The 14,494-nt window shown below is 40.3% G+C and overlaps 1 protein-coding gene across 1 annotated transcript in view; it reads left to right on the forward strand.

The window, feature by feature from the left end:
- Positions 1-3,075: 3,075 nt before the first annotated feature.
- LOC140379326 (neuronal-specific septin-3-like) overlaps positions 3,076-14,494 on the forward strand; it is a gene marked incomplete at its 3' end in the record, with an annotated part of 40,502 nt that continues 29,083 nt past the window's right edge. The window contains exon 1 of the mRNA XM_072464190.1: positions 3,076-3,377. Within this exon, the coding sequence (XP_072320291.1) occupies positions 3,326-3,377 (52 nt within the window). The remainder of the gene's footprint in view (positions 3,378-14,494) is intronic.

Genomic DNA, 14,494 nt, shown 5'->3' on the forward strand with positions numbered 1-14,494 from the left:
AAACTCCTTTTTGGTTTTTCATATTTGGACATGTGATCGACACATGAGGCTTTCAAATGAGTGAAATGCATTGTTAGTTTTAGGGCTCATGAGTAGGCTTGAGTGTGAGATCACTGCCACACCACCACCTCGGCCTGTGCTCCTGGCGGTCTGAAAGTTAACATGGGTGGGTGGGGTTAACATGAGTGGGTGGGGTTAACATGGGTGGGTGGGGTGGACTCATTTAGTCTGACGTAGTCGTCTTGTTGAAGCCACGTTTCAGTTAGAGCTGAAGATCTATGTTATAGTCACTAATTAATTCATTAACTAAGAGCGATTTGGAGGAAATTGCTCTAATGTTTAGCAGTCCACATTTTACGTGTTTATTCATTTGTGTATTTGTGTCATTTGTGATTGTTATTTTCCTTAAGTTATTTGGTCTGACGCCTGAAATATTTTTTCTGAGATGTGACTTTTTGGCATTATTTGTATGAGGGACACGAGGGACACGAGGGACACACACAGTCTCTATCTGTCTTGAATCTTAACACTTCACAGGTAACAGAACGGGCGAGAGTTCAGCGACAGAGGAGCGTCTTGAACTGCTGCTCTGCACCTGGGGCTCATCCCTAGATGGTCACTTAACACGACTAAGACTATCGGTCAAATTCCGAACTAATAGGGACGTACCCTCCGAAGTCGGATGGATGCCATCCCTGCGTATGAGCCCGGGCTTTCCCCAAAACGCACTCCAGTTATCAATAAAGACAACGTTGTTTTGAGGGCACCATCTGGATAACCAGTTGTTGAATGCTGAAAGACGGCTGTACAATTCAGCATTGATCCGATTGGGCAGAGGACCAGAAAATATTACAGTGTCCGACATCGACTTCGCTAGGTCACACACCGCGGCTACTTGAACTTTGAGCACCTCTGATTGTCTCCGACGGGCGTCGTTACCGCCTGCGTGAACCACGACTCGCCGGAAACGGGTCCTGCTCCGCTTTAAGATCCTAAGGTTTCCTTCGATGTCACCCATTCTGGCCCCCGGGTAACACCTAACGCTAGCAGCTGGCAGCTTCACGTCTCTAACAATAGAACTCCCGATTACAAGAGTTTCTCTCGTGTGTTCAGCGGGCGTGTGATCGCTGAGGGGAGAAAACCTATTATAGACGTGAAGCTCACGGCGCTCTGAGGTTCGGCGCTTAGCGCCTTGTCCCCTCCGAACTGTCACAAAATGGTCCCTATTCTGTTCCTGGTCTAGTCCCGGCTGCACGGGAGACGCTGAGGGGCTGAGCTCGGCCTTACTGCTACTGCTAATGCTAATGCTACGCCCTGCAGCGCGGTCCGGTAGCCCTCGCGCTAAAACCGAACTATAACTGGACTTAAGCTCCTCTAAACAGCGGATCCGCGCTTCTAACTCCGTAACCCTGGCCTCCAAAACTACCACTACACTGCACTTCACGCACCTATCATCAGAGAAGGAGCCAGGGTTCTGACTCGACATGTTACAGTAGTTACAGTACGTTACAGTATGTTACAGTAGTTACAGTACGTTACAGTAGTTACAGTACGTTACAGTACGTTACAGTATGTTACAGTAGTTACAGTACGTTACAGTAGTTACAGTAGTTACAGTACGTTACAGTACGTTACAGTACAGTATGTTACAGTAGTTACAGTACGTTACAGTATGTTACAGTAGTTACAGTATGTTACAGTAGTTACAGTACGTTACAGTATGTTACAGTAGTTACAGTACGTTACAGTAGTTACAGTACGTTACAGTAGTTACAGTATGTTACAGTAGTTACAGTATGTTACAGTAGGTACAGTAGTTACAGTATGTTACAGTACGTTACAATACGTTACAATACGTTACAGTAGTTACAGTACGTTACAGTATGTTACAGTAGTTACAGTATGTTACAGTAGTTACAGTACGTTACAGTATGTTACAGTAGTTACAGTATGTTACAGTAGTTACAGTACGTTACAATAGTTACAGTAGTTACAGTACGTTACAGTAGTTACTATGGTTATAGTAAAGTCATCAGGCTCGTCTCTTTGTGGTAGGTTTGGTTTTAGCATCAGTCGTGTTATAAAACCGCCGCCTCGTCATCGGAGGATTACGTTCCAAACCAGAGGTTTTACCGCAACATAAAACAATGAAAAAACAACCTATATGAAATCAAAAAAAGAAATAATTTAAATCTGCTATAGGATAAAAATGACTATGTACTGTACACAAGTTGAATTTACAATGAACAATAAACATATGCAGCATGTGTGACGTGACAGTGCCCGTGTGCTCCAGTCATAATCACGCCATAATCAATCAATTATTTATTCAACTTAATTATTTTACGATTATTTATTAGTGGTGCATTGATATATGTATCTGCGTCTGCGCATGTCTGTGCCGAGCGTCTGCGCACGTCTGTGCCGAGCGTCTGCGCACGTATGTTCTGAGCGTCTGCGCCGAGCGTCTGTGCCGAGAATATATAGAATAGAATATATATTCTATTATATTATCTAAATTATATAAATGTAGAGATGTCAATAGAGTACAATAGAGTACATTAGAGTACATTAGAGTACATTAGAGTACAATAGAGTACAATAGAGTACATTAGAGTACATTAGAGTACAATAGAGTACAATAGAGTACATTAGAGTACATTAGAGTACAATAGAGTAGAATAGAGTACATTAGAGGACAATAGAGTACAATAGTATTCTAGAGTACATTAGAGTACATTAGAGTACAATAGAGTACATTAGAGTACAATAGAGTACATTAGAGTACATTAGAGTACAATAGAGTACATTACTCTTCTGCTGTTTAAAACCGGACACACAAGGGTAAAACCACAAGTCTCAAGTCATCAAAACTCAATTCTGACTTTTGTCCAGGTCACAATTTGATATATAAATACATATATATATATATATATATATATATATACATATATATATATATAAAAGTGTGATAAAAGTGCTTTTAGAAGTATAATGTTTAAAATATGACATGTACTGAAATAGATGCACTTTATAAGTTGAATAAGTCCTTTCTTCTTTCAGGGAGGTCATCATTTCAGTCCTGGAAGAGAACCACACCCAAGGGCCCCCACAAGACAGTCAAGGGCCTCCGGGACTCAGTGAGGGGCCCCAAAACAGCAGTAGTGTCCAGCTGAGGAACGGCGTCCACAGTGGCACAGAGGGGGCCCTGGAGCCACACCCCGCACACGGCCCCGCACACGGCCCCTCTCCTGACCCAGACGTGAGCCACATCACTGGGGCAGAGCTGTTGGGGTACGTGGGCATCGAGGCTGTTCTGGACCAAATGAGACGCAAGACCATGAAGGCCGGCTTTGAGTTCAACATCATGGTGGTGGGTGAGTGTCACGTCTGGCTCAATGGCACAGCAACAAGCTGCTGCTTTATGACGAATGCATTTGGGAAATGAGTCACAAATATGGACACTTCTTTGGAATTGCCTTGACTAAATATTTATAATGTAAAAAAATAATAGAATAAACCACTTGAAATGACGGCGGAAAGACCTGGTTGACATTTCCTGCATTTATTCCGTTTTGTCCATGATCTGAGAAAAGATAACTATCAAGCTCAAGGGAAGAAAACAGACAAAACCCACGTATTTTCAGTCAAATCAACCGTTGTGGAAGAGTCAGGGTCAGTTTGTTTCTAACCTCACAATTAAAAAGAATACGTCTAAAATAAAATACAAATATTCAAAGTCAAATTTTGGGCTATTTTATTTAAAAATTCTCTTAATCTCATGTTTAGTTAAAATTGTTTCAGCTTTGAAAAAGGAAAGGTAGACGTCCGGTTATGATGTCGGTCTACGCTACAGCCAATATTTGCCTTAAAAATCTCAGTTTCACCCACATAACTTTACAACAGGTGGCCCAGTTGCGTGAAATGCAGCACGACATGGAGTCACTGAGAGCTGAGGTCAGAGCAGGGAACAACAGTGGCAGGCTCGACCGAAAGAACCAGACATACTGGACCGAAAGAACCAGATATACTGGACCACCTAAAGAATCAGATATACTGGACCTAAAGAACCAGATATACTGGACCTAAAGAACCAGATATACTGGACCTAAAGAATCAGATATACTGGACCTAAAGAACCAGATATACTGGACCTAAAGAATCAGATATACTGGACCTAAAGAATCAGATATACTGGACCTAAAGAATCAGATATACTGGACCTAAAGAACCAGATATACTGGACCTAAAGAATCAGATATACTGGACCTAAAGAATCAGATATACTGGACCTAAAGAACCAGATATACTGGACCTAAAGAACCAGATATACTGGACCTAAAGAACCAGATATACTGGACCTAAAGAATCAGATATACTGGACCTAAAGAACCAGATATACTGGACCACCTAAAGAACCAGATATACTGGACCTAAAGAACCAGATATACTGGACCTAAAGAACCAGATATACTGGACCTAAAGAACCAGATATACTGGACCTAAAGAACCAGATATACTGGACCACCTAAAGAACCAGATATACTGGACCTAAAGAACCAGATATACTGGACCACCTAAAGAACCAGATATACTGGACCACCTAAAGAACCAGATATACTGGACCTAAAGAACCAGATATACTGGACCTAAAGAACCAGATATACTGGACCTAAAGAACCAGATATACTGGACCACCTAAAGAACCAGATATACTGGACCTAAAGAACCAGATATACTGGACCTAAAGAATCAGATATAATGGACCACCTAAAGAACCAGATATACTGGACCTAAAGAACCAGATATACTGGACCTAAAGAACCAGATATACTGGACCTAAAGAACCAGATATACTGGACCTAAAGAACCAGATATACTGGACCTAAAGAACCAGATATACTGGACCACCTAAAGAACCAGATATACTGGACCACCTAAAGAACCAGATATACTGGACCTAAAGAACCAGATATACTGGACCTAAAGAACCAGATATACTGGACCTAAAGAATCAGATATACTGGACCTAAAGAACCAGATATACTGGACCTAAAGAACCAGATATACTGGACCTAAAGAACCAGATATACTGGACCTAAAGAACCAGATATACTGGACCTAAAGAACCAGATATACTGGACCACCTAAAGAACCAGATATACTGGACCTAAAGAACCAGATATACTGGACCTAAAGAACCAGATATACTGGACCTAAAGAACCAGATATACTGGACCTAAAGAATCAGATATACTGGACCACCTAAAGAACCAGATATACTGGACCACCTAAAGAACCAGATATACTGGACCTAAAGAACCAGATATACTGGACCTAAAGAACCAGATATACTGGACCTAAAGAACCAGATATACTGGACCACCTAAAGAATCAGATATACTGGACCTAAAGAACCAGATATACTGGACCTAAAGAACCAGATATACTGGACCTAAAGAACCAGATATACTGGACCTAAAGAACCAGATATACTGGACCGAAAGAACCAGATATACTGGACCTAAAGAACCAGATATACTGGACCTAAAGAACCAGATATACTGGACCGAAAGAACCAGATATACTGGACCTACGTCACTATATTTTGGAGGTAGTGAAACTGCGGACAGAGAAAAAGAGGATCCTGGACTTCTGCGTGTGGCTCAAACTGACTCGTAGCACGGTTACGCCGATATCGGCTGCTGCCGATATTTGCCTTTATATCTCTTTTTTTTAGGCACAAACCCAGAAGCTAGACACTTTGAGATATGACTAAACCCAGAAAAGACAAGGGAGGCAATACTTTGAGAACTAAACTTAATTAATACTGAAGGACTATAACCTCGGGCGGGAAAACCGATTTCCCCACAAGCTTACAATGCTACATGCTACATGCTACATGCTAGAACAGCTCCAGAGGGGCGGCTGCCTACCACCACCACACAGCCGAGCTCCGCCTCTGGTGGGGAGCTGACATCACTTTTGTTAACAGGTTGTCCTTATGTTGTCCTTATGTTGTCCTTATGTTGTCATTATGTTGTCATTATGTTGTCATTATGTTGTCATTATGTTGTCATTATGTTGTCATTATGTTGTCATTATGTTGTCTTATGTTGTCATTATGTTGTCCTTATGTTGTCCTTATGTTGTCATTATGTTGTCATTATGTTGTCCTTATGTTGTCCTTATGTTGTCATTATGTTGTCTTATGTTGTCATTATGTTGTCATTATGTTGTCATTATGTTGTCCTTATGTTGTCCTTATGTTGTCCTTATGTTGTCATTATGTTGTCCTTATGTTGTCATTATGTTGTCCTTATGTTGTCATTATGTTGTCATTATGTTGTCATTATGTTGTCCTTATGTTGTCATTATGTTGTCATTATGTTGTCCTTATGTTGTCCTTATGTTGTCCTTATGTTGTCATTATGTTGTCATTATGTTGTCATTATGTTGTCATTATGTTGTCATTATGTTGTCCTTATGTTGTCCTTATGTTGTCCTTATGTTGTCCTTATGTTGTCCTTATGTTGTCATTATGTTGTCATTATGTTGTCCTTATGTTGTCCTTATGTTGTCCTTATGTTGTCCTTATGTTGTCATTATGTTGTCATTATGTTGTCATTATGTTGTCCTTATGTTGTCCTTATGTTGTCATTATGTTGTCATTATGTTGTCCTTATGTTGTCCTTATGTTGTCATTATGTTGTCATTATGTTGTCATTATGTTGTCATTATGTTGTCATTATGTTGTCCTTATGTTGTCATTATGTTGTCATTATGTTGTCCTTATGTTGTCCTTATGTTGTCCTTATGTTGTCCTTATGTTGTCATTATGTTGTCATTATGTTGTCCTTATGTTGTCATTATGTTGTCATTATGTTGTCATTATGTTGTCATTATGTTGTCATTATGTTGTCCTTATGTTGTCCTTATGTTGTCCTTATGTTGTCATTATGTTGTCATTATGTTGTCATTATGTTGTCATTATGTTGTCATTATGTTGTCCTTATGTTGTCATTATGTTGTCATTATGTTGTCCTTATGTTGTCATTATGTTGTCATTATGTTGTCATTATGTTGTCATTATGTTGTCCTTATGTTGTCCTTATGTTGTCCTTATGTTGTCATTATGTTGTCATTATGTTGTCATTATGTTGTCATTATGTTGTCATTATGTTGTCCTTATGTTGTCATTATGTTGTCATTATGTTGTCATTATGTTGTCCTTATGTTGTCCTTATGTTGTCATTATGTTGTCCTTATGTTGTCCTTATGTTGTCATTATGTTGTCATTATGTTGTCATTATGTTGTCATTATGTTGTCCTTATGTTGTCATTATGTTGTCATTATGTTGTCATTATGTTGTCATTATGTTGTCATTATGTTGTCCTTATGTTGTCCTTATGTTGTCATTATGTTGTCATTATGTTGTCATTATGTTGTCATTATGTTGTCCTTATGTTGTCATTATGTTGTCATTATGTTGTCCTTATGTTGTCCTTATGTTGTCCTTATGTTGTCATTATGTTGTCATTATGTTGTCCTTATGTTGTCCTTATGTTGTCCTTATGTTGTCCTTATGTTGTCATTATGTTGTCATTATGTTGTCATTATGTTGTCCTTATGTTGTCATTATGTTGTCATTATGTTGTCATTATGTTGTCATTATGTTGTCATTATGTTGTCCTTATGTTGTCATTATGTTGTCATTATGTTGTCATTATGTTGTCCTTATGTTGTCCTTATGTTGTCCTTATGTTGTCATTATGTTGTCATTATGTTGTCCTTATGTTGTCCTTATGTTGTCCTTATGTTGTCCTTATGTTGTCATTATGTTGTCATTATGTTGTCATTATGTTGTCATTATGTTGTCCTTATGTTGTCATTATGTTGTCATTATGTTGTCCTTATGTTGTCATTATGTTGTCATTATGTTGTCCTTATGTTGTCATTATGTTGTCATTATGTTGTCCTTATGTTGTCATTATGTTGTCATTATGTTGTCCTTATGTTGCGTGATATGTAGCATGACATTATTGAGAGCAGAAGTCAGAACACCGAACAATGAACCCAGATTTCCCAGAATGGAAGCAGAAGGAGGAGGAGTGGGCAGCACTCGCTTCACGGTGGACCAACACATCTCGGACATTATTTATGATGGAGAACAAAAATATGAAAAGAAAGATTCTGGATTTGGCATCCAGATCACGCAGGAGAATATCAGCCTTTTGGGGGTCCCAGAGGGCCAGGAGGGCTCCTCCAGAAGATCATTTCTGAGCTTAAATCCGGCACTGGAGTTGCGGTCCCTTCCATCACTAAAGAAAGAGCACGGCGTCTGGGCCGAAGAAGACAAGAAGCTGATAAACCACCAGGGTTAAAGGAGACCTCCAGGGTTAAAGGAGACCTCCAGGGTTAAAGGAGACCTCCAGGGTTAAAGGAGACCTCCAGGGTTAAAGGAGACCTCCAGGGTTAAAGGAGACCTACAGGGTCAAAGGAGACCTCCAGGGATAAAGGATACCTCCAAGGTTAAAGGAGACCTCCAGAGTTAAAGGAGACCTCCAGGGTTAAAGGAGACCTCCAGGGTTAAAGGAGACCTACAGGGTCAAAGGAGACCTCCAGGGTTAAAGGAGACCTCCAGGGTTAAAGGAGACCTCCAGAGTTAAAGGAGACCTCCAGGGTCAAAGGAGACCTCCAGAGTTAAAGGAGACCTCCAGGGTTAAAGGAGACCTCCAGGGTTAAAGGAGACCTCCAGGGTTAAAGGAGACCTCCAAGGTTAAAGGAGACCTCCAGAGTTAAAGGAGACCTCCAGGGTTAAAGGAGACCTCCAGGGTTAAAGGAGACCTCCAGGGATAAAGGAGACCTCCAAGGTTAAAGGAGACCTCCAGAGTTAAAGGAGACCTCCAGGGTTAAAGGAGACCTACAGGGTTAAAGGAGACCTCCAGGGTTAAAGGAGACCTACAGGGTCAAAGGAGACCTCCAGGGTTAAAGGAGACCTCCAGGGTTAAAGGAGACCTACAGGGTTAAAGGAGACCTCCAGGGTTAAAGGAGACCTCCAAGGTTAAAGGAGACCTCCAGAGTTAAAGGAGACCTCCAGGGTTAAAGGAGACCTCCAGGGTTAAAGGAGACCTACAGGGTTAAAGGAGACCTCCAGGGTTAAAGGAGACCTCCAAGGTTAAAGGAGACCTCCAGGGTTAAAGGAGACCTCCAAGGTTAAAGGAGACCTACAAGGTTAAAGGAGACCTCCAGGGTTAAAAAAAGAGCTCCAGGGTTAAAGGAGACCTCCAGGGTTAAAGGAGACCTCCAGGGTTAAAGGAGAGCTCCAGGGTTAAAGGAGACCTCCAGGGTTAAAGGAGACCTCCAGGGTTAAAAAAGAGCTCCAGGGTTAAAGGAGACCTCCAGGGTTAAAGGAGACCTCCAGGGTTAAAGGAGACCTCCAGGGTTAAAGGAGACCTCCAGGGTTAAAAAAGAGCTCCAGGGTTAAAGGAGACCTCCAGGGTTAAAGGAGACCAGCAACAAAAACACCAGGAGAAGCAGAGGTGTTCCTCAGAACACCAGGAGAAGCAGAGGCGCTCCTCAGAACACCGGGAGAAGAAGAGGTGCTCCTCAGAAAAACACAAGAGGGTTTTTGCTTGGCGTGTGTGTTTATCTCAGCAGCATTATTAAGACCATGAAGATGCACAACAGATAAACTCTTACTTTAAATTCACAGTGATTTAATTGACTGTCACTGTGAAGTTAATGGCACCAAATTGAAGATGGTATTTACATAAACACGTCTTATGTGTCTACTTCCATCATCTGAGTGTTAAATGTGCGAGAATCGCTTTGTGGGAAACTGGACAACAAATGCAGAAGATGGCGGAGGAGCGGAGAGTTTGGAGAGGTAGAGGATCCAGTTCTTTGAGAGGATTGGTACCAGGAGCCGGCTGGAAGAGGATCAGGGGCCCCTCATTAGAGTCAGAATCAGAAAGAGGTTTATTGCCATTGTCAGTGAAAGTTCAAAGTGCAAAATACAACAATGAATAATCATTGTAGCAAAATATATATATTAAAAAAGGGAATGTAAACAATTTAGAATTGAATAATAAGATAAAATAGACTTTTAGGAAGAGTCTTCTACACAATCAGGTTTAGAGATGAGTTTATTTGCATATGTTTATGTGTTCTCTCGTAGGTCAGTTCATCACAATCAAAACCAATCAGGTGTTTGGAGCATCCTTTAATGTGAATGGCATATTCAACCCAATCAAACGATCGTAAATATTTGCAAAATAAATATAAAAAAATATATATACATTATATATTTACAAGAAACATGTTTAAGTGATATAGAACATCAAAAACTAGCCACATTTTATTATAGAAAGTACTTTTCATCATACAGGGGAGTTGCAATATTGATGTCAAACCAAATAGCTTTTGAACCAATCTTTGAATTTAAAGACAAAGAGGACAGATGTGTACTGATTAAAGGAACTAATAAAGGTCCCATATCATGCAAAATCGACTTTTAACCTTCTTACAGTGCTATTGTTGCCTCATATATGAGCCCAAAGTGTTTTTTTGAGTGATTCCTGCTGTTTTTAGCGAGAGAACAGTCTATATCCTCATCCTCGGATCAGCAGAAAAACGGATGCTCTCGTTGAGACTACGTCACGGAGCGGTACAAAGCTCTAAAGACACACCTCAGAGTGGTATAAAGCTCTAAAGACACACCTCAGAGTTTACAAAGCTCTAAAGACACACCTCAGAGTTTACAAAGCTCTAAAGACACACCTCAGAGTATATAAAGCTCTAAAGACACACCTCAGAGCGGTATAAAGCTCTAAAGACACACCTCAGAGTGGTATAAAGCTCTAAAGACACACCTCAGAGTTTACAAAGCTCTAAAGACACACCTCAGAGTGGTATAAAGCTCTAAAGACACACCTCAGAGTTTACAAAGCTCTAAAGACACACCTCAGAGCGGTATAAAGCTCTAAAGACACACCTCAGAGTTTACAAAGCTCTAAAGACACACCTCAGAGCGGTATAAAGCTCTAAAGACACACCTCAGAGTGGTATAAAGCTCTAAAGACACACCTCAGAGTGTTATAAAGCTCTAAAGACACACCTCAGAGTGTATAAAGCTCTAAAGACACACCTCAGAGTGTATAAAGCTCTAAAGACACACCTCAGAGTGGTATAAAGCTCTAAAGACACACCTCAGAGTGATATAAAGCTCTAAAGACACATCTCAGAGTGTATAAAGCTCTAAAGACACACCTCAGAGTATATAAAGCTCTAAAGATACACCTCAGAGTGTATAAAGCTCTAAAGACACACCTCAGAGTGTTATAAAGCTCTAAAGACACACCTCAGAGTGTATAAAGCTCTAATGACACACCTCAGAGTGGTATAAAGCTCTAAAGACACACCTCAGAGGGGTATGAAGCTCTAAAGATACACCTCAGAGTGTATAAATCTCTAAAGACACACCTCAGAGTGGAATAAAGCTCTAAAGACACACCTCAGAGTGTACAAAGCTCTAAAGACACACCTCAGAGTGTTATAAAGCACTAAAGACACATTTTAGAGTGTATAAAGCTCTAAAGACACACCTCAGAGTGTATAAAGCTCTAAAGACACACCTCAGAGTGGTATAAAGCTCTAAAGATACACTTCAGAGAGTATAAAGCTCTAAAGACACACCTCAGAGTGGTATGAAGCTCTAAAGACACACCTCAGAGTGTTATAAAGCTCTAAAGACACATCTCAGAGTGTATAAAGCTCTAAAGACACACCTCAGAGTGTATAAAGCTCTAAAGACACCTCAGAGTGGTATAAAGCTCTAAAGACACACCTCAGAGTGTATAAAGCTCTAAAGACACACCTCAGAGCGGTATAAAGCTCTAAAGACACACCTCAGAGTGTATAAAGCTCTAAAGACACACCTCAGAGTGTATAAAGCTCTAAAGACACACCTCAGAGTGTATAAAGCTCTAAAGACACATCTCAGAGTGGTATAAAGCTCTAAAGACACACCTCAGAGTGTATAAAGCTCTAAAGACACACCTCAGAGTGGTATGAAGCTCTAAAGATACACCTCAGAGTGTATAAATCTCTAAAGACACACCTCAGAGTGGAATAAAGCTCTAAAGACACACCTCAGAGTGTATAAAGCTCTAGACACACCTCAGAGTGTTGTCAAGCTCTAAAGACACATTTTAGAGTGTATAAAGCTCTAAAGACACACCTCAGAGTGGTATAAAGCTCTAAAGATACACTTCAGAGAGTATAAAGCTCTAAAGACACACCTCAGAGTGGTATGAAGCTCTAAAGACACACCTCAGAGTGTTATAAAGCTCTAAAGACACATCTCAGAGTGTATAAAGCTCTAAAGACACACCTCAGAGTGTATAAAGCTCTAAAGACACATCAGAGTGGTATAAAGCTCTAAAGACACACCTCAGAGTGTATAAAGCTCTAAAGACACACCTCAGAGCGGTATAAAGCTCTAAAGACACACCTCAGAGTGTATAAAGCTCTAAAAACACACCTCAGAGTGGTATAAAGCTCTAAAGACACACTTCAGATGGGTATAAAGCTCTAAAGACACACCTCAGAGTGTATAAAGCTCTAAAGACACACTTCAGAGTGATATAAAGCTCTAAAGACACACCTCAGAGTGGAATAAAGCTCTAAAGACACACCTCAGAGTGTATAAAGCTCTAAAGACACACCTCAGAGTGTATAAAGCTCTAAAGACACACCTCAGAGTGTATAAAGCTCTAAAGACACACCTCAGAGTGGTATAAAGCTCTAAAGATACACTTCAGAGAGTATAAAGCTCTAAAGACACACCTCAGAGTGGTATGAAGCTCTAAAGACACACCTCAGAGTGTTATAAAGCTCTAAAGACACATCTCAGAGTGTATAAAGCTCTAAAGACACACCTCAGAGTGTATAAAGCTCTAAAGACACCTCAGAGTGGTATAAAGCTCTAAAGACACACCTCAGAGTGTTATAAAGCTCTAAAGACACACCTCAGAGTGTATAAAGCTCTAAAGACACACCTCAGAGTGGTATAAAGCTCTAAAGACACACCTCAGAGTGTTATAAAGCTCTAAAGACACACCTCAGAGTGTATAAAGCTCTAAAGACACACCTCAGAGTGGTATGAAGCTCTAAAGATACACCTCAGAGTGTATAAATCTCTAAAGACACACCTCAGAGTGGAATAAAGCTCTAAAGACACACCTCAGAGTGTATAAAGCTCTAGACACACCTCAGAGTGTTATCAAGCTCTAAAGACACATTTTAGAGTGTATAAAGCTCTAAAGACACACCTCAGAGTGGTATAAAGCTCTAAAGATACACTTCAGAGAGTATAAAGCTCTAAAGACACACCTCAGAGTGGTATGAAGCTCTAAAGACACACCTCAGAGTGTTATAAAGCTCTAAAGACACATCTCAGAGTGTATAAAGCTCTAAAGACACACCTCAGAGTGTATAAAGCTCTAAAGACACATCAGAGTGGTATAAAGCTCTAAAGACACACCTCAGAGTGTATAAAGCTCTAAAGACACACCTCAGAGCGGTATAAAGCTCTAAAGACACACCTCAGAGTGTATAAAGCTCTAAAAACACACCTCAGAGTGGTATAAAGCTCTAAAGACACACTTCAGATGGGTATAAAGCTCTAAAGACACACCTCAGAGTGTATAAAGCTCTAAAGACACACTTCAGAGTGATATAAAGCTCTAAAGACACACCTCAGAGTGGAATAAAGCTCTAAAGACACACCTCAGAGTGTATAAAGCTCTAAAGACACACCTCAGAGTGTATAAAGCTCTAAAGACACACCTCAGAGAGTATAAAGCTCTAAAGACACACCTCAGAGTGGTATAAAGCTCTAAAGATACACTTCAGAGAGTATAAAGCTCTAAAGACACACCTCAGAGTGGTATGAAGCTCTAAAGACACACCTCAGAGTGTTATAAAGCTCTAAAGACACATCTCAGAGTGTATAAAGCTCTAAAGACACACCTCAGAGTGTATAAAGCTCTAAAGACACCTCAGAGTGGTATAAAGCTCTAAAGACACACCTCAGAGTGTTATAAAGCTCTAAAGACACACCTCAGAGTGTATAAAGCTCTAAAGACACACCTCAGAGTGGTATAAAGCTCTAAAGACACACCTCAGAGTGTTATAAAGCTCTAAAGACACACCTCAGAGTGTATAAAGCTCTAAAGACACACCTCAGAGTGTATAAAGCTCTAAAGACACACCTCAGAGCGGTATAAAGCTCTAAAGACACACCTCAGAGTGGTATAAAGCTCTAAAGACACACTTCAGAGTGGTATAAAGCTCTAAAGACACACCTCAGAGTGTATAAAGCTCTAAAGACACACCTCAGAGTGTATAAAGCTCTAAAGACACACTTCAGAGTGATATAAAGCTCTAAAGACACACCTCAGAGTGGAATAAAGCTCTAAAGACACACCT

Source organism: Eucyclogobius newberryi, unplaced genomic scaffold (assembly GCF_026437365.1).
Source record: "Eucyclogobius newberryi isolate DKJ021-1_F unplaced genomic scaffold, fEucNew1.0.hap1 SCAF_407, whole genome shotgun sequence".
In the NCBI taxonomy this organism is placed as follows: domain Eukaryota; kingdom Metazoa; phylum Chordata; class Actinopteri; order Gobiiformes; family Gobiidae; genus Eucyclogobius; species Eucyclogobius newberryi.